This window comes from Peromyscus leucopus, chromosome 11 (assembly GCF_004664715.2).
Source record: "Peromyscus leucopus breed LL Stock chromosome 11, UCI_PerLeu_2.1, whole genome shotgun sequence".
In the NCBI taxonomy this organism is placed as follows: Eukaryota; Metazoa; Chordata; class Mammalia; order Rodentia; family Cricetidae; genus Peromyscus; species Peromyscus leucopus.
Genome location: NC_051072.1, coordinates 43,567,132 through 43,593,000, shown reverse-complemented (window position 1 = coordinate 43,593,000; position 25,869 = coordinate 43,567,132). Strand labels below are relative to the sequence as shown.

Below are 25,869 nucleotides of genomic sequence, written 5' to 3'. Positions count from 1 at the left end.
AGAAAGAGAAACACGTCTAAGGCTAGTGCATCTCTGTAAGGATGCAGAGGACAAGGAAAGCAGCAGGGTTTTTTTTGTAGCTAGCGTACCACAGATGGAGGAGCTAAAGTTCAGGGCCTGGGGATGTAGCTAAGTGATGGAGTGTTTGCTGAGTGCAAGCAAGGCTGGGTTTGATCCCCTGAAGTGTAAAGAACACAACACAAGTACACACAGATGAAGCTCTGCATGTACAAACCCAATCAGTTTTGAAAATTTCTGCAATTTGAGTCAACACTGATTGATGCTCAGGCCTTGACATCTGTGAGTAGTTTTCCTCCTTAGTATTTAATACAGAATTAGAAATACAGACACTCAAAAAGAAGAAAATAAAGTCAGTTTCCAGAAAGGGAGACCTATAAAGATTTTTGTGTATATCCTTGCAAACACACACACACACACACACACACACACACACACACACACACACCTATTTATCATCTGTCTGTCTATCATCATCATCTACATATACTCATATCTTGTTTCAAAACTCAAATCAGAGAGCAAAGCTGTTTTATAAGCTGTTTTGTTTAATGTCATTTGTTTGTCTATGCAGTGTTGGAGCCTGGAATTAAATCCCTGTTACATATTTAGACCATTTGCCAATTTCATTCTATAAGCAATACTCTAATGCATATACAAAATTTTACAGCCCGTGGCAAACTTAGAAATGATATGAAATCTGCTGCTCAGAGTGACTGGAGTTTATTTGGTTAAAAATTTTCACAGAGACGATAAATTCAATCTTCGCTCTCCACCAGAGATTCTCAATTCCCACACCTCACCTGCAAAGACTTTTTTACCCTCCATGCCTGTCCTCACCTCACCCCAAGTCATTCTGCCTTCATCTGGGTAGCGCTCAGGAGCTCAGTTATTGTCAAAAACTCCCCTGGGGGCCACAATGTGCAGCAGGGTTAAGAGCTACGGCTCTGTACCAAACCGCTGTTGGATTCAAGATCTCTCCCGCAGGTGTACTGGGAACCTCTCGACATTAGCTTTTGCACACAAAGGAGGGAACCAGATTGCAGAGCCTCTCCGAACGCCCTGCAATTGCTCTGCCTTAAGCTAACAGCACCCAAGTATATCACTCTGGTGACTTATTAGTCAATTTCTGTGGTGTATTTGGTCTTGAAAGCTGGGTATGAAGTGTGTATTTTTTTTGTAACTGCTCAGATTTTAGAGAGCTCTGAATGCTTGCTTTAGAGCTGGTACAGAGGAAAGATGAGGGCAAATAAGGAGCTGCAATTTACGGGAAGCTGGAAGAGTCTCAGCCTTTCCACTTATACCCAAAGCTACAAAACCCTCAGCCTTAGACCGCAGATCTCACCAATTCTGGCCCCTCCTTCATGCCTGGCTTCTAGTGGTCCCTCTAGACATTTCCAGAAACACAACTTTTGTATCTATTTTCCATACTGCTATGAGTATAATTGACCCCATTAGCTGCTCACTAAACTGGCTGGAACATCTATATGTTAAGATTCTAATTATCCACAGAAATGTCAATTAATGTAGAACTTGCCCATTGTGACCATTACCCCTTCCCTGGTTGCAGGGGGATGGGAAGTGCATTGTGTACCGAGGTTGGGGAAAGTGAAGCTGATCCATCGTTTTTTTTTCCAAGCTAGAGCTTGCAAGCTGGAAAAGGACAACTTGACGTTCACTTATGGGTAGAAGTGTCTGGAGGCAGGGTACCCTGGAGTATACAGTCCTGGGTTTACTGATTCGGTGTTCAATTCACACTGATGCATTCTCTTCCAAGACTCCAGGTGGGAGAAATCCAGGTATACACAGAATCTCCTCTCTAGACATCTCAGTGAAGGCTGGATTCTCCCCCCCACCCTACCCCTCATCCCTCATGGATTTGCTTTCAGGGTCCTCTTGATGTCCCTTCTGTTATCAAGGTTGTTCAGATCTACATTATCTATCAGAACAATGAAGGGAAAGAAAAAGGAAAAAATGAAAATAGGCAACCATTCCAAATGACAAAAAATCTGCTTGGTCTTACCGCAGAAATTCCTTGGAGACAATGTCATAAAAGGGTCCTTGTGGACTAGTGGGCAAGGATATAAGCTGAACTTAAGGATCCATCTTCTCCATTCTAAACACCCAGGCGGTGTAGCTGAAGATAAGTGTCCTTGTTCACCTCTCTGAGATTCAGTTTCCTCATAAATTAAATGAAGATAATTTCTAGCTCATAGAGAGGACAAGGGCCATATTTTATGGAAGCACTTTGCTCCAGGAAAGCAGTAGGATATCTACCATTATTGTGGGGTCTATTTACTCAATAAAGGATAAGTGACCTTTTAGGTCCTCCACTGGGTCACCAAGAAACCAAGAATATCACCAAGTATCCACTTTATCTCTGTAGTTGTAGGTTTGAACACCCCAGGCAATGGTAGGGTATGAGAAAGGAATCTGTGAGATGCCTAGGAAGAGACAGGAGGTCAGTAGCTGTTTATCATTCACTTGACTCAGCTGGCTGTAATGAGGTGGCGATGGTCCCAGGCAAGGACATACTTCTTTATCTGTGGCTCTTTGGCTCTCCCAGGCTCTACCTCTGTCAACACTGTTTGCATCTATGGGATGAGCTTGATCACATGCCATTGGTCTCAGGAGAAGGAGGAAGTATTGTTCAGGAAATAGACTATGGAAGCTGAGCCAAGGGGCTTTGTGGGCAGTTAACACGGATAAACCAAGCTGAAGTAGGACAGCGGAAATACGGCTCAAAGATGCTGCCTGGTGCCCGTGGCTGCAGAGCGGTAAGTGGGCTCATGTGCGCCGTGGCTTTGGTGACTAAAATGATAGCAAACATTGAGAAGAACAGTTGCAGAACCCTCAGATCTTAGAAGAAGGGGACCTTTCTGACATTAAAATGCCCGGTAGTATAATTGTATTAGCAATAGAATATTGATACTTGAAATGCAGATGCTAATGACAGATACGAACACTGAATTCCCCTATCTAGAAGGAGCTACCAAGGCAAAGTAAAATTTTATAAATAATTCAATTCATATTAGTTTCATGAACTTACAGGTCGCTCCTCTCACCCAGATTCCCTCTAAATGTACAAACTTCTCTAATCGTTTTCCTCTTTTGCAGGTCACACATGCCTCTGTAACCCTAGTTCCTTTCTCTACGGCAGTGATTCTCAACCTATGGGTAGAGACCCCCTTGGGGAGTGTCCAGTGACTCCTTTACAGGGTTCATTCACTCTTGACCATTGTAAAACATAGATATTTATATTATGATTTATAGCAGTAGAAAAATTACAGTTATGAAGTAGCAATAAAATAATTGTATGGTTGGGGGTCACTACAATATGAGGAACTGTATTAAAGGATCACAGCATTAGGAAGATTGAGAACTACTTCTCTACAATCTTATCACACTTGAAAACTTTTTTACTGGTAGACAAAATTCTAAACAGTCTTATTAAATAAGAAACACAGAGCCAAATACGGAGTTAAAAGCCCAGAGATCCGAGCACTAGTGAAGAGCCAAGTCTTTCCACTCGCTGCTGTCCTTCCCCTGAGAGAGAGAGAGACTTTCTTTCTGTGTGTCTTGTGTTTTATTGCCTGTTCTGCCTTCTCATTGGCTCTTAGCCCAGCCACATGACTTCCTCCTCACTGCCTGTCTATACTGACCTCCTGGTCTCTATGGTTGGTACTAAGATTAAAGACTCAAGGGTCACCGTGCTTGGCTGTGTCCTTGACCACACAGAGACTCTGCCTGCCACGTGATCAGCTTAAGGGTGTGGGCTACCACCACCTGACTTCTATTTCTGGTTCACTAATGACCTCTGATCTCCAGGCGAACTTTATTTATTAGCACACAAATAAAATCACATTTCAGCACAAATAAAATATCACCACAGGGGAAGCTGAGGGAAGGGCTAGAGAAGAAAGGATGAGCCCCTAAACTACATTCAGTCTTGAGTTACAGAATTCAGGGAAAACTGAGCGCTGGAATGGAAACATATTCCACAGGTCTCACATTTATTAGCAGAAGAAACTGTTCGTAGAGTGAAGACGCTCCTGAAAATGCAGAAATACCTATGCAGAAATAGCCAGGACTCTTTTGCATAGATTGACATGTGTCACTATTTCATATATAGTATTCTCTTTCCATTAAATCCTACTAGCTATTAAGTCATATAAATATAAAAAAATCAGATTGAGAAAAATTTCTCTTAGGGCCTCATTGAGATGAGGTGAAATACACATGTCCGGGATTGGGCGTGTGTACAGACCCCAGACTCTGACATTGGACAGGCCGTTTGTCTTGATCTTGATCACAATAAGATTTTTGTCCCCTGTTTAAGGCAAGAGACTGTCCAAGCTCTAGGATAACTAAGTAGTTTTCCTCTTTCTTTCTTTCTTTTTTGACTTTAGGAAAAATATATAAATACCTGTTATTTATTCTTTTAGGGTCAACTCCGGGAGTGCTTAACAAGTTTCTAAGACTAATTACATAGGTTGCCTTTTATTAGCTAATTAATACTCAAACCCAAAAAATATCCTCCCCCCACCTCCTTTTAAATGAATTTGACAGGAAATTTGATAAAATGACAGATATTGACAAGCTTTATCTCCCCTTCTCCCAATCATGTGCCATTGTGAAAGCAATAGGGTGTAATAAAAGTCAGTGACAAATGAACATATAAAACAGGCTTTTCTGAGTTGTTCACACTCAACAACCTGCACATATTCCGAGAAAATAACAAGGTGATAGCTAACAGGTGTCTGAGGACGCCTCCTCTCGGGACATTTCTTTTTAGCACACACAAAAAAATCATGATATCTCACACAGAGATCTGAAGTTTGGAGTCTCTTTTTAAAATATTTCTTTTATTCTTATTTATGCATATATGTGTTTGTCTGTGTATGTTAGTGTGTGTATAGGTATCCACAAAGGCTAGAGGAAGGTACTAGATCCCTTGGACTAGAGTTACAGGTACATGCCAACAACCCAACCTGGGTGCTGGAAACTGAACTCACAAGTACTCTTAACTACTGAGTTATCCCTCTAGCCCTAGGACTCTCTTAGAAAAAAAAAAAAAAAAACTAACTAGCCAGGCTTGGCAATACAATCTTGTTAATCCCAGCTATGTGGGAAACTGAGGCACAAAGATAAAAAATTCAAGGCCTTCCTGAGCCACTAGGTTAGTTCAGGAAAACACAGGCTCAGAGATAGATCCTGTCTTACACTAAAATGTGAGCGCTGAAGATGTAGATCAGCAAGCAGTAGATCCTTTGCTTAGAGTATGAGAGGCCCCAGGGTCAATACACCTGATACGAAAAGAAAGATGAGGGAAAAAGGGGGAGAGAGAGAGAGAGAGAGAGAGAGAGAGAGAGAGAGAGAGAGAGAGAAACAAGCCACCCAAACGCCACACTTTTTTCTTGTTTCATGTGGAAATTAGCAGTCAGTCAGGTCTGCCATCCACTTTAGGTACACTGTCACGTGATCTCACCTCACCCCTGCCCTCATCTCCACCAATTCATATCAGACCTGAGTTGGGAGACCCTGTGTGCCCCAAGTCTTTCTCCTGAGCCCAGCTATTCAGGCCTCTTTGTTTTCCTTCTGCTCCACCCTCCCGTTCCTGGCGAGCCAACCCTTTTAGTCAGCACAATTCCCAGAGAGCAAATCCGGCCCTCCTTCCCATTTTCCTTCTTCTTTCCATCTGAATCATTCTCCTTCTTTGCCTTGTTCCCCCTCACATCCCACAGAGGTTCCTCCTCAGAAGCGGGAGAACAACGCCTTTATAAAGCTGAAGCGATGAGCCAGAGTCTCCTGGAATGAACCTAGATAGGATGGCTTCTACAAGACACTAAACAGATACTTGAACTCGACTCACACTCTCAGACGTGAGCTGCAGCGGTACCTGAACAATAACTACCAGGAAAACTTAGGGAATAATAATTTAAAGCCACTCTCAGTCTGAACAGATTTGGTAGCTTAAAACATACTTCAGCCTCGGAAAACAAAAGATTGAATCTATGAATATAAAAAGAGTTGATATCGCTTGTTTTATGGAAGGAACATTTGTACAGCCGTTCTGCACGGTGGTGGATGCTGTGGCCTATAATAATCTGAGCAATTTCCTCACGATTCAGCGATGGTACGAGACTTCACCAGATGCTGCCACTGGAATGCAAGCCTCAGACAGTGAGAAAAAGTAACTGGGGGAAGAGGAGGAATTACAGGACTCACCGGGTTTACAAGACCCCTGTCTGTCAAATCCCGTCTTCCCTATGCATTTGCTTAGGGGAGGGATGAACCGTGTCCTACACAGTGCCGACTTTGAGCAGGGACTACCTCAATCCTCCCCCAGCTAGAGCTGCACACAGTGGGGGCTTTTCAAACATTCCAGGTGCGCTTCCCAAAACTGGGGTTTGGGTCGTTTGTGGAGATAAGAACCCACACATTTGGAGCAGTGTGTTCTACTCATCTTCCATGAGCAAGCACGTGTCCCTTCTGCGGAGGCAACAGCTGTCCTCACACAAGCATTCATCCCCAAATTACAGTTCCAGAAAGATTCTGGCCATTTGTTTCCTCATCTAGTTTATTTAGGGAGGGAGAACTTGGAGTCCATCCTCGTAGGGACGCCAGTCTACACTATCTGTAGTTGATGAGCGAGATGAGGGTCATAACAGCCTGAGAAGTGGAGTGCTGTAAAAGCTAATAAAGTGTCAGGAAGACAAGAGCTTGAGATTAAGATGGTGGGTATATCTGCCTCACTGTTCCCTTATTGACCCCTTAGTCTGTGCATGCCCCAAGTGCTTCTTGTTACAGACAGATAGGATGGACAAGAATTGAAGATATTTTATTAAATAGAAATAACAACACAACTCCATGAATAGCTGAGACGTGCAACTCAAGAAGTTATGAGAGACAATAAGTTATTGTACATTAGGGACAATTTTAGGATTGAAACTCCTTTTCTCCCTTGAATTACTACTACGTAAAGAATATTTTCGTAAGAATAAGGGGAATAATTTGCTCTTTGTAAGACCATGGGAATGTTTGTGGTAGTGAAAAGTTAGGAACTGATATCCAAGGTGCCAATGGGAAATGGTTTATTAATGAAGACTGCATGAATGGAAACATAAAGAGTTCATATACTTCTCCAGGGAGTGGGTGGCAGGAATGGAAAAGTCTGTCCTGTGAGGATTCCTGTCACCGGCAGGAAGCTGTCTTGTTGGAGCCCCTCTCACACTTGGCGCCATTTCCTTTTTATTCCTGGGGCCACTGGTGTCCTAGAAGGGAGCGGGGTGGACAATGTTGCTGCAATGATGGAACGTCCAGCTTCAGCTAAAATGCCTTGCACTGGAAGAAGCGGGCTTCTTCCTCAAATGACCTAGAATTCCAAGTTGGATCAAAGTCTCATCCTACAGGGTCATTTTTAGGACTTGCATAGTTGATCAGCCAAGAAAGAAGATGCCAGATGGAACAATTTGAATAAACATGATTATGAGGGGGGAAAATTCTGGAAAATTTGGGGTCCAGAGAAAAGTGCTGAGGCTTCAGGAATGCAGAGCCAAGATCCATTTTCATGTCCCTGACAGCTTCAATCAGGCCATCGTTTTGTTAGTTTACTTTCCTCTTGTTTTTCTCTTCTGGGAAACTTTAAAAACCTCACATCAGCAATGTGCCTGGTGAGGAAGATCCTTAGTTGGAAGTGTGTCCAGGGCAGGGGAGAGATTCTGAAATAATAGTGTGCGGCAGAAGAAGGGAAGAACTGATGATAGCCTGGGATCAAGAAAGAAAAGTTTTGTGGGGACAAAAATAGAGAAACCAGCACCAAAGAGACCAGTATTCAAATACCAACAGGCCACACACCTCAACATTTCAGACTGCCAATTTATTACAAAATGAAGATTTAAAGGCCTCTAACATTTCGGGTGCTTGGGAAAGCTTGTCCATGTGCCTCACCTAGAATTCAGAGATAGTTATGAATCTTGCTTACACTGCATAGCGTTGCCATCTTGGAACAATTGGGCAAGTTCTACCTTAAACCGGAAGGAACTCAGCCCTGGAATTCTCCCACTGGTGAAATAACCCCAAGGTCCACGCACTACAGAACTTGGTTCTGTGAGTAGGTCACTGTGAATAGGTTGGTTGGTCTGTCATATACAGGTAAAAGCACTTCCCACTCAGCATGAATGCTTGAAAAATATTAATTTCTTTATATCGTAAGTGTCTTAGTAAAGGTATTCTATTGCTGTGGAGACATACCATGGCAACTCTCGTTAGGACAATATTTAATTGCGGGGTGGGGGGGCTCTCTTACAGTTTCAGAGGTTAGTCTGTTACGATCTTGATGGGGAGTCTGGTGGGCATGAAGGCAGAGGTGGTGCTGGAGCTGAGAGTGCTACATCTTGCAGGCAACAGGAAGCTGACTGACTGTCACACTCAAGGAAGCTTGAGTAAAAAAGAGACCTCGAAGCCCGCCCTCACAGTGACACACTTCCTCCAACAAGGTCACAACTCCTAATAGTGCCACTCCCTTTGGGGGCCATTTTCTTTCAAACCACCATAGAGAGCGAATTTTCTTTCACTTGAACTCATTAAATCAGAAAACAGTATGCGCAAAGGGTGTAGGACAAGTAGTAAACTACCTGAGAGAGAAACCACAGCTTTACATCTCTTAACATATTCAGATTCCTATTCCTGACCAGGTGTGATGGTGTAGGCATGTGGCCTCTGCTACTTGGTAGCTAGACTGAGGAAACATTTAAGCCCAGGACCTCCAGGCCAGCCCAAGCAAGATACTGAGGTTCCCATCTCAAAAAATGAAGTAAATAAAAATAGTCTTTTGAGTCCAAGACAGAATAGTGTCTTCCAAGGTTTCCCATGGTAGAATGCCCAAGACCACACAAAGAAAGAGAAAGGGCATTTCTATTTACCTCTCTGAGCATCATATCCTCCCCTTAGCCAGTCCCCACTGATCCAAGCTGACTGCTGCTTCCCTTAGGATTCAACTTTGACCTCTGGACATTCCTACTGAAGCACTGTTCCCACCATTTTCTAATGATTTGTTTATAAGTCAGTTTCGATACAAATGCTAGGCATCCATCCTCAAAGACGGAACTATTTTCATTCATCTTTATACTTCTGGAGCCTAGTACACCATCTGGCCCCTCATGGAGGAAATGTGAAGGGAGGGGAAAGAATACCGAGGACTTTTTCCCCCCATTTCGCTTACAAGCTCCTTTCCACCAGTTTTGCTAAATGTCTTCCCTTGGGGCTGGGGAGATGGCTACAGTGCTTCTCACACAAGTGTGAAGACCTGAATTAGGGTTCCAGAACCCATGTAAAGTCAAACGCGGTAGTTCACGGCTGTAATCCGATGTTCTTATGGAAAGATGGGAGACAGAGACAAGAGGATGCCCAGAAGCTCATGGGCCAGCCAGCCTGGCATGTGTAACTCTTGTCGCAAACAAGATGGAAGGTGATGGCCCATGACTGAGGTTAGTCTCTGAGCTTCATATACGAACCCACATGTGTACACATCTGCACACACATACACACACACACACACACACACACACACACATCACATCACATCACATCACAGACATGCACACACACAGAGTGAGAGATTCTGCCCTTGACTTCAGGGGAGAATCCCTTTGGCTGATAAACCAGGAATGTTTATTCTTCCTGGACCATGGGCACAAAGAGAGATGTATGCATGAAACTTGGAGTCATGGAAGGCCCATGTTATGTTCCTGGCCAATGAGGGTATTCATGTAAATTGCTGTATGAGTCTTCCGTGAGAGTCTTTTACACGGGACACATGTAATGGACTAATATCTTCATTTGCTGCCTAACCTTCCCAGGACACAGATGCAATTTCTGGAGCTACATCAACAAAGGGAGGGAATGGCCTGCAGCACGAAGTCACTGTCTGATCATGTGACTTAACAGCCGAAGATAATTCTGAATTGGCAATACAGTCTTCTCTCTCTCTCTCTCTCTCTCTCTCTCTCTCTCTCTCTCTCTTTTTCTTTCAACATGCTAAGGCTAATTCATTCTTAAGACAATTATGCTTGCTTTCCCCTCAGCCTTGAAATGCTTTTTGCTCAGATTATCACAAGATTGGTTCCTTTTGAAAGTTAGATATCAAGGCAGAACATCACATCGGAAGGGCCTCTTTGACCATACTGTCCGAAAGTTGCTGAGTGCCTTTCATTGGTAATTCTTTAATGTTAAGATCTTGTTTTGATTTTGCTGCTGCTACATTTACCACTATCCGAAATGCTCTTTCTGATTTGCATTTCTTGGTCTCCCTGGTCACACAGTGTGACTGCTAGGACCTTAGCTGTTTCATAGTGGCTCCTGGGGTTGCTGACTTCTGGATTGGACAGGAATGAGAGAGGGAGAAAGGGTTGTAAGAGCAAGGGGGATCAGAATCATGATGGGAAAACAAATCACAAAAATAGCTGACCCAAGCTAATGGGAGCTCATGAACTCTGGACTGGCAGCTGGGGAGCCTACATGGGACCAAACTAGGCCCTTTGAATGTGGATGAAAGTTGTGTGGCTTGATATGTTTGTGGGTCCCCTGGTAATGGGACCAGGACTTATCCCAGATACACAAACTGGCTTTTTAGACTGCATTCCCTATGGTGAGATGCCTTACTCAGCCTTGATGCAGAAAGGAGGGGCTAGGTTCATCCCCAACATGATATGACAGCCTGTGTTGACTACCCAAGGGAGGTCTTACCCTCTATGAGGAGGGGATGGGGGTAGGTGAGATGGAAGTGGGAGAAGAGGAGGAGGGGGAACAGGGGTTGGTATGTAAAAGGAAAGAAAAATTTTTTAATAAAAAATTTTATACACACACACACACACACACACACACACACATATATATATATATATATTATATATATATATATAGTGTATAGAGGCTAAGAAGATAGCTCAGGAGTAGAGTATTTGTCTGGTGGATGCAAAACTTTGGATTCCACCCGTAGCACCAAATAAATAAATGAATACAAATTTTAAAACAAAAACAAAAAGATATTACCATACACATCGGATTACAATTTAGGGAATTACTGGGTAAACGCAGTTATGACTTAACTCTACAATGCTGTTTACGTAAGCTATTGCACTCTAAGTTCAATGTCCTTTGACGAACTCATTACAATCTTGACCTCAGCTTATCTGGTTGTTGTATCATGTGGCTCCTGCACCTTCATTGTAACAGTTCACCATAAATTAGCTGTTCAGTAAATCTCTGTTTACTAAAGATTTAAGTTGTTTCTATTTGTTGATTTTTGTTTCTGAGGCCCACTCAGTGTCAGGCAAAGTTTTAAGAACTAATTTCTCAAGTACCACTCTTGATACTTCCACTTGGCCTTATCTGATTCCACATTCCGTCTTGAGAAAATTATCCTCAGATCATTTCAAAGGCACTTGGCCTAACTCCCTACCCTCCAAAGTGGTTTCTGAACTTCACGTATTTTATGTTGCTAAAAGGCAGAAAAAGATTCTTATTTTTTTTTGGGGGGGGAGCAATGAGGGGAGAGCTCATCCTTCTCTTCTGGTTTTCAATGTAAGTAGTCTGGCAGGCCAAAGTGAGACTAGAATTACAGTCTTGATATTCAGAAAAGTGACTACTTTCTCTTTTGGCTAAACATGCCTCTTCATACAGAGAGCATGTGTGAGGAGTGATGGGATCCGGTTCTCCTGCTGTCTGGACTTAAAGAATAAAACGTGTTTAGAAGCAGTAGAAGACAAGGCTAAGGAATGAGTTATGTATGTTCCAGACATTGTCAGTTTTTTTCAAAGCTCCAACTGTCCTTTTTTTTCCTTAGTAATAATATCTTTATTTTTATAAGAAAGAATACTAAGAAAAGAATACATTGTCCATCCAGAGAATGTACAGGGCTATTGTGACCATTAGATGAAGTTCCAGATCAAGCTCTGGTTGGAACTCTTTAATGGCCCTGACTCTCTTCTTTTTTTCCTGGGGTCTAGGGCTGGCACTCCTATCAGTCTTGAGTCACAAAATGAGGTTGAAGATGAACCCCAAGAACTAGGAATAAGGGTAGAGTCATGGGTTCCTGAGCCTCCATACCTAATTCTGAATTGAATTGTCCATTTTAAGGCTTTTCTGTGAGAGGATAAACCTCTGGTGTCTTTGAAGTTTTTTTTTTTTTTTTCTTAATGTAGGCAAACAAAATCCTTTCTGATGCTCTTGTAGGAAGATTAAAAAAAAAAAAAAATCCAATGCCTAGGCTGCATCCCAGGCCTACTAAATCAGAAATTCTAGGCATGAAAGTCAGGAGCTATGAATGTTTAAAGCTGCATCTGTGGTTCCCCTGGGTAGCTCAGGCTGAGAATCACTGTGTTAGGCCAGCAGGTCTCTATGTAGTATGTTCCAGAGTCTCTAGGGGGAATACAATGATGCTTGTTAACAGTCTGGACTTCCGGGCCTCATGCCCAGAATGTTTAGATTTTTTTCAGACCTGAAGGCAGGTGATTTCCATATGGATGGTCCAGGGATCACATTAGAAAAACACTGCTTTAGGCAAAGTGGAATCTTTGGAAGTCTTCAAAGCACAGAGGTAAGATCAGAAGGACATTTAGGGAGGATTAGTTTGGAGCCAGTAACTAAACTGAAGACAAGAGGTGAGGGAATGAAGGCAGGCAGATCAGTTGGGAGGCAGAGAGCAGGAGATGTCCTGGGTAGATACACCTCTGAACTCAGGATGGTTACAGATATATTGAAAAAAAGGAGGCTCAACACACACCAAGAACAATAAAACACGATAGGAGGCTATTGGTGAGGGGAACTTCAAGGTAGCCATAATGACTGAAGAACCAACCAGGTTGTGGCTCCTTCTAATCCGTGACGTTAATGCTCATTCTTAGCTTAATATGTGTCTGTAGCTGAGAATGTGGGCTTTTTGTTGATCTGATTGCATCCGTGGTCTTCCACCGGTCAGAAACATTTGTTTGTAAAACACTTCAATTTAAAGGTGTGGATACTTTCTCCAACAAGATCTGATCTCATCAGTAAGTTTACTCTGTGTGTGTTTAAATCTGTATGTAATTGTATATAAACAACTGAATTTTCCATAAAGTTTCATATATATTGCGGAGGCTGAGGAGATGGGTAAGTCAGTAAAAATGAGGACCCCAGTTCAAACCCCAGAACTCATAATAAAGAGCTGGGCACGGTGGTACAATGGTGTCATCACTATGCTGGGGAAGTGGAGGCTAGAGTGGGGATTCTGGGACTTGCCGGCCAAGTTCAGTGAGAAACTCTGTCTTTCTAAAAGTAAATTTGGGCAGCAGTTGAGGTAAACATCCGATGTCAACCTCTCATCTTGACATATGTACATACACACAATCTTATTTTCCAAAGTAGAGAAATAATAATAACCAGACAATTGAGTTACCACTATGGCCATGCCATGTCCTGGCATCTCCCTAGCAAGCAGCACAGCCACGCTCTCAAGGACTAAAGGTTTAAAGAACAATTCTAAAAGGCCATCTCAGTGACTAGTGATTATTTACTATCCAAAATGAGGTCACAAGCCAAGTTTTGTGTAATGACCTAAATTAAATATTACCTTCCACTATTTGCTGTAATAATGAAGGAGTAAGCCCCAGGAATGCTTCCTTGTTGTGTTCCTCAAATTAGTATATTAGTTTTAAAATTATAACACAGAAAAAAAAAGTCAACTCTGGTAAAAGCGGCACACAATAACTAATCTCTCCATACTTACTAAAGTCAAGATAAGAACTCAAGAGTGGATTTTAAAATACCTGTTAAACTTAATAAAAATAAAAGACACAGCACTGTGGAACTTGCTACTCAGGATGCAGACATGAAGAAACATGACCTTGTTCTTCAGCACTTTATTATTTAAATAATGAAGCCACGGTAGATCTTCTAAAGTTCATTTTAGATTCAATTTTCTCTCTAATGGGAACATTAATTAAGAAAACCCTAACAAGGTAAAAGCCGTTAGATCTGTTTGACAGGTTAAAAAAAAGGGGGGGGGGGACTTCACAGGCAATAGGAGATCACTTTCCGTGAGTCCATACCACACTGAGTTTAGTTACTAATACCGGTCTCTTACAAGCAGGACATGGTGGTACAGGACTGTAATCTCAGAAGTTGGGAGGTTGAGGCAAGAAGACAGAAAGTTTGAGGGTGGGCCTGAGATGCAAAGAAACGACCAGATTAACAAACCAACCAACTAAGCGAGCACTCTTTTCAACCTGGTGTGTGTCAATGCCTTGTCACTTGCTGGGGGTGTTGCTTACAGCTCTTAGGTAGCAATGTTAGCACCAAGAAGGGACCACTGCTTGCTCATCTTCCTACGCAAACTGAGGAGGGAAAGTGAGTGATGCTTCACGTAAGGGACCGTTGGGTGGTCTCTTTCCTACTCTCTTGTGGTTGTGTTTTTGGTTTACCTTCAAATACCAACAGTTAAATCAGACCAAACAAGGTGCTAGCCATATTGGAGACTTTGAACATATATCCATTTCTTTCTATTGTCACAAATTTCACCCCTACAAGAAACTACAGTTGTGCAAATATAGAACATTTCATCTTGGGTTGTCATTTTGTGAAAGTGGAGGGGATGTAGAAAGTTCTGAACAAAACTCTACCTTCACTATTCTCTTCCCCTTTAGAAAAGCAGGATCAAGAATGTTGGTAGTGTGTTGAATTATGTCCTCCCCAAATTTACACATTGAAGTCCTACTCCTGAGTACTTCAGAATGTGACCTGTTTTTGGAAATAGTGTCCTGCAGGTATGAGAAGTTAAACTAGAGTAAGATCACACTGGACTTCTAACTAGGGTGGACTCCTAATCCATATGTTGGATGTCCTTGCACAATGGGGAACTTTAGATACAGACATACTCACAGGGAAATGCCAAGTGAAGAGGAAGGTAGAGATGCCTCAACAAGCCAAAGAATGTCTGAGACTGCTAGCAAACCACCCGAAGCTAAGGGAGAATGTTGCTTATGCCATCTTTGTCAACAGTTGGGCCTGGCCTTCTCACTTCCACAGCTCCGAGTCCACGTGTTTCTGCTGTGTGAGCCACCTAGTCTATGGCATTTTTTACATCACAGCTCTTGCCGCTGGATTCAGAGTTGTGATTCTGTCATCACTGAACAGCATATCCCTAACTTGTCTCTCGCTACCGGGCCAGAGAGATGCTCTCTCTTTTAAGGAAAACGCCTGTGCTCCCTCAATCTTCCACCCCACGTAACTGCTACTGTCTCAGCCAGAGTGTCAGAAGGGACACTGTGAATAAATGCTGTTCTCACCCCTCTCTCTCACACACATCTACTTCTGAACACATAGGGCAAAGGAATAGACAGAATCAGCTGGACGTGGGGCTAGAAAATATGGAATTTAAAAAAAAAGCCAGAATAGAAAAATGAGTAAAATGGAAACACACTGAAGGGGGCGGGGGAACACCAGACCTGGCAAGGAAAACATTGTGGTTGATAGTGTCAGCACAAGGAAAACATGGCTGGGGGCAGAGGGACTCACAGACCCTGTATTTAAGCCCTCCATGATATTCAGAACATTGCAGCAGATGGCCATCAGGGAATTAGGATGCTTTATTGTGAATGGAGTATGTGTTCAGATCCCCCAACTTTTTTTTTTTTTGTTTGTTTCTGTCACTGAACTCTCTGTGTGGTGCTTATGACTTTCTCAGCTCAGTTCCATAAACGTATGCCCTTGTGGTTCTACATCAACTAGTGTAGAATACTAGAATAATGAAGTCAGGAGGCTGAGAGGTCATTCAGTTCAACTCTGTCATTTAGGTGTACAGTGAATTTAGCAGACATGTCCAATGTCATATAGCCCACAAAGAACCAAGATAAAGATTTGGTAAGTATTCTGTGACTTATGAATGCTCTAGGTTGACTTACATAAAGAAAATAATTATAAACTGACTTTCAAGTCTTCACATCATTTGTAAAGTATGTGAGAATAGGACATTAGACGGCTCTCCAGGGGCATTTTCAATATAGAAAATACCTCAGAAGATAATGTAAGAAAGAAAGGCAAACAAAATTTATTCCAGCTAAAGCATTTATTTGAAAAGTATTTGATGAGTTAATATAAAAATTTCAGTAAGTGTTTCTTGACAATCTGAATTTTCAATGTTTAAGTAGTTATAAAACACTGACCTGAATGTAATAGCACTCACAATATGATAGCCAGTTTCTTCCCAACGCCATGAGATTTGGTCCTGTTACTCATTGACCTTATTTGACTTAAGAACCTGAGGAGAGGGTGACAATCCTTCTTCCAAGGTCATATCATTTGTAAATAGCAGCACTGACAGTCTGGCCCCCAAGTCTGTGTTCTTAGGCCCTGAACCAGATGGCCACTGGCCACACTGTGAAGCAATCTGCTTATTGACTTACATGTGTTCCTTAGTAAGCAGTGAAGTGGAGACAGGGCTTTATCCAGATCTAATCTACTTTAGAGTGAATGCTCTTCCTAATCTTGCCTCTCACATTATCCCATTTACACCTCTTTATAAGATCCTGCCTGCTCCCCTCTTCACTTTGACTCTGCAAGTGTCATTAAGAAAAGGTATAGGTGTGAGGAGGTCTCAGTCCAACACAGACACCATACAAGCTGTGCTAGGGACTCGATCCTCACCACAAGCCCCTAGTCACTGAACGGCTCTGGAGCTTTCTGGAGGATGTTGGCTCCTTGGGTGTCCCCCTTTTGTCCTTCCAAGAAAGGACTGTGGTTGATATAGTCAGCACTAAACAGGAGAGACTGAGCTTTAGTCTCAGAGCAGCCTCCGACGGGGACAGGCCACCATACAGGCTGGACCCATGATGCTTACTCTGTCTACTGAGCTCACACAGTCCTCTCCACGGCCTGGGATCAAGCATGACAACAAATTGATAAAGAACTGAGTGAGATTCAGAGCATTAATTCCACAAAAGTCTTAAAAGATAGTAAACAACAACAACAACAACAAAAATAGTAAACATCCCAAAAGTGTTTCACTCCCTAATCTCCATATGCACTGTACTAAGTTGCATCCAATGTCCCTTTTATCTTCCTAACCTCAGAATCCTAAATATAAAGTTCCAAACAGCCCCAAGAATTCTTTGAAGGTATCTCATTTTGGAAAGGAATTCCAATGGGACGGGTTTAGAGTGTTGCCTTCCTCTGATATGTGTATGTGTACACACATGCACACACCACACACACAAACCACATATTCACACCACACACACACACCACACACACATATCACACACACAAACACACACACACACACACACACACACACACACACACACACACACCACATACCCCCAAACAGTGCATAGTAGTGCTATTTTGACCTGCCTGTTAAATCAGTTTTCCATATTTTGTGCTTAAAGAAGTTTGTGGACCATTTTCAGTATTAATCTTTAACCATTCCACACCACCACCACCCCAGGTGTACTATCTAGAAAAGGATTTGGGTGGTAAAAGACATAATAGCTTGGCACTCCTGTCCGAGGAGACTTTGCAGTCACCTATCAGGGTCAATTCTGACGAACCTTATACTTTGAAAGTAAAGGACATGCTGGATCAGCCCCTGACCCAAACATAGTATGAGATAATGTGTAATCATATTGGTGAAGATGACTTTCCTACCCAGAGCTAGTCTGCGAGAACACTATCATCCCCAGAAGCCTCAGTTAGTCGGAGGTGAGAGTCATAATGTATTTGTGGCATCATTCTAAATTACTTTTCTCTTTTTCCTTTCAATCTTGCTTCATTTTCTTTTTCCTGTCTGCTTTCAATTGTACCTCCTTTCTCCCTCCTTCCAAATTCAGCTCCTGGACTAGGAGGAGGTGGTCTCTGCTGTAAGAAATAAGTTCAGTTACTCTCTGAAGTCCTGCTTTAACACTCTCTGTATTCCTGCAAATAGCGGAACATTAGTGTTGTGATGCAGTTAGTGCACAGGCATTTTGACAAATGCAAAGGCAAGTTTTGTGTTTCTCTGTTTCCTACAGTATCTACTGCTTTATCTCAAGCTATATGAGTAGGAAAGAACGGCGCCAACAAATAATCGAGTGTTAATCATACTGATGTGACAGCATCTTTAAAGAAAACGTATTGAGGTATCCTTTATGTATTGCAAATTAACTTATTTTTTGTGGGAAGTTCAATGAGCTTTAGTAAATGTGCAAAGTTCTAGAAGTACCACCATCGTCCAATTCTATAACATTTCTATTATATTGAAAAGAGAGGTACTCTCTACTCCCATCAGTCTCGGGTAATCACTAATTTACTTTCTGTCTCTATAGACTTGCTTTTTTTGAGGGAAAGACATTCAATATAAATAAAATCATATATGTGTGACATTTTATGACTTCTTTTCGTTAGCTTATTCTTTTTAAAAGTCACCCATATTTTAGCAATAATTAAAAAAAAACTTTCATATAACACCCTTTGTATGGCAGCATTAGGTAGAGAAGAGAGTAGGATTTCAGAGGAAAGGAAACGTGGGATTCAATCCAGTCTGTGGCACTTTTGTGTTGAGTCTTTGCAGAGCTCTCTAGTATCTCTGAGACAGAGTTTCAGACCAGGAACGGCAATCCTTCTCTCAGACGATGGATAATAGACACTCAATAAACTCAAGTCTCTCCTTTGTCCAGCAATCTGTGTACTTCTCACCCCCTGCCTCAAACTGTACAGTGAATCTGACAGTCTCCCTACAGCTTTCATGTCAAGTTTGGAATGAGAAGCACATAATAAAGCAATATCAGAAACAGGATTCCACCAAAGGGAATCATGTCCTTCATTAGTGGAGCCCAGATGGTAAGGAACTAAGGGGATTTCCTTCAATTATATACTGTCACTTCTTATAAAGAATGTTAAATTGTATTGAATTATTTTTTAAAGGGGGACTGTGTCCAATTCTATGCTAGACTATTGTGCAATTTATGTTTATAGAGATCTACGAATACCCTTGTTCCCCACCAATTCTTATAAAACTGCCTCCATTAGCATTAACCCCAGATTAACAGATAAGCAAGCAGAAAAGGGTTGCCAGGTTCAGGGTAAATCCAACCCACTTCGCATCCTCAACTCTCAACATTTATCCAGTATGGTCAGATCTTCCCTAAGTGATTCGGAGAGCTCAGTTCACAGGGACAGCAAAATCAACTTACTTGAACCCCTGCTCATTTCTCCAGCCCCCCTCTCTGATTGGAATATGTTCTCATTTTGAGTGTCCACTAAAAGGGGCTCTGGATATGACCCCATCTTGAATTTATGGAGATGTACACATGTGGCTATGAGCATCAAGTTCCTGTCCAAACCTACTCTCCTCCCCAGCCAATGTTTCTCCACTTTTCAGTTCATCGTTACCCCATGTCACTCTGCATGTTGTTTTTTCTTGATGTTTGTTATTGCTATATTCTGACACACATACTTCCCCACTACTTCCCAGGTTCACTTTCTGTTAAGCACAGTGCAGTAGAAAAGGCTACAGCTTCTCCATAGCACTCCTAAATAAAACAGGTTTGCATGGTATTTTGTGTATCCCTCCCTTCAAGTAAATGAAACTTAACTTTTTCATGAAATAAATTCCTATTGTCAGACATAGATGAGTTATTTTAAAAAAAATTAACATGATTTTCTCAACTTTGTGTGCCAGTAATGTTATAGTATATCATTGAAGATGGGAAAGAAGGATATTAATTCTGTTTCCTAAGTGATTGGTCCGCAGCATCATCAGGTAAATAGATGCAGCTACTCTTGTCTTATGATAAAGCCACACTCACAAAGAAAAACCGGACCAAGGCTAGATCAGGACTCATCAAGCACTTACAGTGTCTCTGAAAGGAGTCTCATTACGCCTCTGGGTGTACCTACTTTGATCACGGCAACTGTTGTCAAATTGCTGCTTCTTTTCCCGATCCTGAGGTCCAGATGGAGAAGATGGGATCCCAGAAAAGGGCTTTTCATTTACTCCATGAGCATCTCCCGTGGATTTGAGAATCCACAAATGTGATAGAAATAAATAAAAATGAGGCGTGGGGGATACATCTAGCTGATGTTAACTCAAATTTGTCAGTATCCCCGATGTGCAAAAACAAAACAAAACAACAGCATTGACAAAACACCTCTACTTGGGTCAAAAACCTCCCTTTCACGTCTAGTAAAAGAATATACTTTTTGCCTAAGATTTTATTTTACTCACTTTAAGCAGCACCATAGGAATGTATCATGTGGCATAAATAGTTTACTAAATCTGAGATTTAGCAGAGATTTTCTCTCTCCAGCATCTGCCTTTTGTCCAGCAGATTACAAAATCATCTTCAAACAGGATAATGTAACTTTAATGGACACGTATCCCCCTCCCCAAAATTGTAAGCTCCCAATTCCAATTAATTAACTGAAAGTTAACTTTTTAAAACTCAGTTAATGACCAAAATCACACGTGTGCATATATTTGTGTTTGTCTATCTGTCTGTTTTCTTCCTATCTATCATCCCAATCACATAGCTTTCAGATTAAGGGCTCTCTCATCTCGGGATGATTGGTTAAAATCAGATTTGCTTTGTAGCGATCATTCTGAGGCTCCAGTCATCACAGAATTCTGCCAGCACATCCATGCATCATGTACACGAATTACCAGATAAGTCAAGCGTCTCCTACCCTGAGATGGCAGCCAGCTTCTGGTGTGCCTGACGGGCCATTTCACAGCCTTTGGTTCTTGTCTTGTGCATTTCCGCCCGGAGCGAGGGGCAACTGACCGAGACGTCTCCAATAGAAATGACCAACTCTCGGTACAGGGCCACTTGTGTGTTGAACTCTTGGACAAGCTGGAAAACAAGCCAGTTTCTTTCACTAAACATTACTTATCATCAGACACTTCACTATTTTCGTGTTCATAAACAGATTTCACTGACCTCTGTCTGGGTTGGCACCCCAAACCTCCAGCTAACGAACCTGTTTCAAAGCTCAAGACACAAAGTGGCGAGTCTCTTTATCCAGCGCCAATGTTTATTTTTCCTCAGCAAGCTAGCCATGGAAGCTCCAATTGCGGTCCCAATTGCCCCCCACTTTCAGACTCGGTTTCTGAAGAGCAAGAACATCTTTGAGAAGCTATCAAGCCACTCCCAGGCCACTGGAGAATGATGTCGAGGGCTCTGAAATAGATGCTCTCTCTGCTCCTGCTAGGACACTGATTTGAAGTGACACACACACACACACACACACACACACACACACACACACACGCACGCACAAAGTAGGACACAACAGGCAAACCTTTCCCTTCCTGCCGGGCCGCTGAACGCTTCTGGTTTGGACCCTGACAGAAAGACTGGCCACCTCCTGTCCTCTGCGCTGGGACCCTTCATCGCCTCTGCAGCGCTCCTGGGCTCTGTTTGGGTTTGTTTGTGACTGTGTCACCACCAAGCCGCACCCCCACCCTCTTTCCCTGGCGAGCCAGCCGGTTCACCCTCCTTCGCATCTACCATTCTTCCCGGGGTTAAGGCATCACCTTTAGCCTCTGACTCCCAGGATCCAGACCCATGACTCTTGTCTTGGCAGGGCCATTTCGACCTGGGTGTCACCCCGCATCTGGGGGAGTGCAGATTTAAAAATAGTACATCATGCACGTGATCGGCATGGCGAGGCAGGGTGGGGAGTGGTTGGCACTCAAGCAAACGATTAAGATACAAGACTCCCACAACCCCCCCCCCCAAGGGAGAAAAGAAAAAAAAAAAAAGGGAAAAAGGCACAGCTTTCACCCACCATCTTGCAGTCGTCCAGGGCTCGTTGGGTTTTGTGGGCGCTTTCGGAGCCGCTGCCCCTGCGCTCCCAATCCCCGCTCTGCAGCGGAGGCTTGCTGATCTGGAAGATCGAGGAGCGGGTGGACCGGCTGGGGCGCTTTTTGCGCCCATTCGGTGCAGAACTCATGCATACACATCCACCAAGCCGAAGCCGCTGGTGCAGTGCGCCCCGGCGCGGGCGGCCCGGTGGTTGCCCCTGCACGCCGCCGCGGAGCAGCCGGAGCCCCGACCCCGAGGCGCGCGCGGCTCACAAGGTTGCGGCTGGCTGCGCGGGTGGGTAACCTTCAGCTTGAAGGAGAGCCGGGGAAGCGCTGCCTGTGCGGTGCAGCATCGCTTCCACTAGCAGCGACGAAGAGGCGCGATCAAGTTCTGCTCAGCAGCATTGCCGACCCTGTCCCGGGAGCTGGACGCTGCTGGCGCGGGCTTGCACCGCCTTCCTCTCGGCATGGATTGACAGGCTGAGCGAGGAGGAACGCGCCGCCGGGCGGTTCCGAGTTTCCATTCAGATGGGGGAAGCAGCGTTCAAAAGCCTGCGCTGCAAGGTGGGGGGCGGGAGGGGGTGTCTCTCTTGCTTCGGTGTCTTCCCGCAGCGGTGCGCGGTTCGCTTTTCCCCTCCCTCCACGGTCGCCAGGCCTGGAAGGGGCGAGCTGTTCCGCAGAAGGCAACTGGCGCTAATCTGCGCCTTGATCCCTGGTCTCTGCTGGCTGCTCTGTGTGAGGATCCCAGATGAATCCGTGGCGGGACTGGCAGACGCACGGAGTCGGTCCGGCTGACGTTGGTCGTGGCCCGGCACATTGATAGGACAGGAATACTAATGTGATCCGTCCATACAATCTCCTTCCCTTCCACAGTTTATGCACTTATCCAATCAAATTCCCGGGAACATCAATTGCAATATTACTTCATCTGCTCTATTATTAGAAGCGAAAAAGTGTCATCAGAGTGGAGAACATTGCCACATGCTGGGACCTAAACATGGATTTCAAACAAACCGATTGGGGCTTAGGGCCGCTGTCATCTGAGAGGAGACTTTTCAGGGGCCATAGGAGGCAGCGAGGTATTTTGTTTCGAATAAAGTCTCTTGATAAAGTCCAAGGATAGCCTTGTTTCCCTGAGTTGCTTTTGTTTGGTCTGTATTCCTGGGAGGGGCAGTGAGGTGAAGGCACAGCCTCGTTCACTCAAGTTGGAACTCATCCTCACCCCCACTTCAAGCATCACAAACACAAATCTCCAAGAGTTTGCCAGCAGAGATTTGAAGAAGTAAGGAAAAAAAAAAAAAAAAAAAAAAAAATTCTCCCCAACTCACAAAATGACCCTTTCTCTTTATGCCTTATGTGAGGTCAGAGTCAGAAACAATGTCAAGAAAAGATTATCTCCAGAAAGACGTGGGGTTAGGTCCTCAGCCAATCTGTTTTCCCCTGACCACTGACTTTGAAACAGTCCTCTTGGAAGGAAGAGGGAGTGGCAAGGTCCTTCAATTCTGATGCCCTGAACACTTGCTCCCAGGAGAGAGGGCTAAGTGAACTTGTTATCCAGGGGAAGTAGTTATGTACTGAATAAACCTTGAAGAATGAATCAGAGGTTCCTGGTGACTATCTTAGGTGAATGTGGACAGTACACAAAGAGAGAAACTGGAAATGGCCAGGGAGGTGATATCGTAAATGGATCTTTGAAATACCTCCAAACTTTTTTCTTTATTTTTTTGAAATTAAAATATAATAACATCACTTTCATCCTTCCCTTTATTCCTTCCACCTCTTCCGATGCACACACCCCTCACCCTTAAATTCATGGCCTCTCTCTATTTTTCTTTAATGGTCAGATTAACACATTGAGCTGGTGTGGGATAATATAAAGAAGCATGTTTGGCTGTTGTCGCTGGTCCTGACACAGTGCTCCTAAAACCATTGTACTGTCTGAGTGAAAGGGGTAGCAGGAATGTCTTGTTGCAAGGAAGACCAATCCTTAAGTAGCTCAGGACTTTCAACCCTATTCCCAGCTTCCAGAGAAGGAAGAGTGGTAAAGAGAGTTCACCATCAATGACCACTTCTTTATGTAGTCTTATAAAGAAACCTGTGAGAAACCCTTCACCCAGATGGCACTGGGAACTGCCATGTTGGGAACAACATCTAGGTGCTAGAAGGATGGCATGCCCAGTACAGATGTAAAAACAGCACCCTCTACCTTGTCCTTCTAAAAATTGTGTGTGTGTGTGTGTGTGTGTGTGTGTGTGTATTTCAGAATTTCATATGTGCACAAAATGTTCCTCTATTACCTCATCTCTAGTTCCTCCCCATCCCCCCACTACTATTCCCTCTCACAAGTTCATGTGTTCTCTTTTTCTTTTTAAACCCAGAGTCCACTTGCTACTATCAGTATGTGTATGGGTATTAGAGCCATCTTCTGGATCATGGGTAGCCTCCTGGGGGCTACATCTTTAAAGAAACTTACCCTCCCTTTTCCAGAAGCCATCGAGTGTCAATAGCTCTTGAACTAGGGGTAGGGCTTCAGGACCCCCTTTCTTGTCCACAAAGAGGTTTTTTTTTGCTGTTGTTGTTTTTGTTGTTGTTTTATCTAGGCTGATCTTGCTTGGGTCTTGGTCATGCCACTGCAATTGCTGTGAGTTTATATGTAGAATTGTCCTGTTGTTTCTGGAAGACACTGCTTCTCTGAAGTCATCTACTGTCTCTGGCTCTTATAATGTTTTCATTCCCTTCTTCCATGATGATCCCTTAGCCTTGGAGAGGAGAGTATGTGATATAGATGTCCCATTTAGAATTAAACACTCTGTGGTCTCTTATTCTTTGCCCATTGGCCAATGGTAGGTCTCTGTGTTAATTGAAGAAGGGATGAACCAACCTGCCTCCATCTTAGATTTGAAAGCCATGTTGTAGTAAAGACAAACTAGGTTCATTCCTGTTTATGATTAAATCTGTTTCTCAGGGATCGGGCTGTGCCCACCTGTAACCTTCTCTACAAATGGTTCTGTACCACCTATTCCAGGAAATGGCAGCCATAACTGTGTCTCAAAAGGTGATTATGGCCACCTGCTGTTATGACCACCTTGTTATGACTACCTTGATAGCACTACTCTGTTTTAACCACCTTGCAACCAAGTCTTTCAACCTTTCAGGAGGAGGATGTTATGACCAACTTGTTATGATTTACTTCTGTAACCCCACCTATTTGCCTGCCAAATTTCACATTGGAAAACCCCTACTCCCGTTCTATAAAAGCCCTTATCTTAACCTATGTCCAGTTCTGATCTCTTGAGCCCCATTTTTAAGGAGAGACAGCCCATGTACATGAATAAAAAAAAAAAAACATGCTTTAACTAATTGGTTGCTTTAACTAATCTGGCTATGATGTGAGACAGTGGCCTTTGTCCTCAAATCTGTGGAGTTAACAGAAGTGTCTCTAATGAGCCTGAAAAATGCACTTATTTATGACTATAATGATAAGTCGTAAGCAGTTGGTTTAACACAATGTCCATTTGGCAAAATAATTGTAGTAGGTCCTTCCCTAGGGCCTATGACCTACTTAGCCATGGAATCTTGGCCTTTTAAATATCAGACATGAGTTCCATCTTGTGAAATTGTTGTAAAGTCCAATCAGAAAATGGCTGATTATTCCTATTACATTTACCCACTGTTACATATCTTACCAGGCTATTCTTTATTATAGCTCATAGGGTTCAGAAATGGTTAAGAATAATGATTATGTATCTTCTTTGGTACTTTGGATAGCGTCTTCCAGTACTATGAAGCTAGTTAGTAGGAATGAAGCTTCCAAGAAGGACACTAGTTTGATTTCACCATGTCTTATGACTCAAGAAGAGGTGTCATCTGCAATAGGCCCTTATGATCAAGTTCTGGAGGATAACCAAAAATCAATGACAATAGCCTGCAGTGTTTGTGGGTCTAGGGGATCCCATTGACTAACAACTCTAAATGAAATAAGCCATTCCTAACACTGGGCATTTTATTTGATAGTCTATGCTATTTAGGAGAGG

The 25,869-nt window shown here is 43.1% G+C and overlaps 1 protein-coding gene across 5 annotated transcripts in view; it reads right to left on the bottom strand.

Moving 5' to 3' along the window:
• Window positions 1-22,665, bottom strand: part of LOC114703259 (regulator of G protein signaling 7 binding protein) — a 95,136-nt gene extending 72,471 nt beyond the window's left edge. The window contains exons 1-2 of one of the 5 annotated variants that reach the window (XM_037209449.1): window positions 21,820-22,665; window positions 20,716-20,882 (exon numbers count right to left, since the gene is read on the bottom strand). In XM_037209449.1, coding sequence (XP_037065344.1) covers window positions 20,716-20,882; window positions 21,820-21,984 — 332 coding nt within the window. In that variant the 5' untranslated portion in view covers window positions 21,985-22,665. Of the gene's footprint in view, window positions 1-20,715; window positions 20,883-20,969; window positions 21,240-21,330; window positions 21,445-21,565; window positions 21,667-21,819 lie in introns of those variants that run through there. The other 4 variants (XM_028884059.2, XM_028884065.2, XM_028884071.2 and 1 more) reach the window with 4 other exon arrangements.
• Between the last annotated feature and the right edge of the window lie 3,204 nt (window positions 22,666-25,869).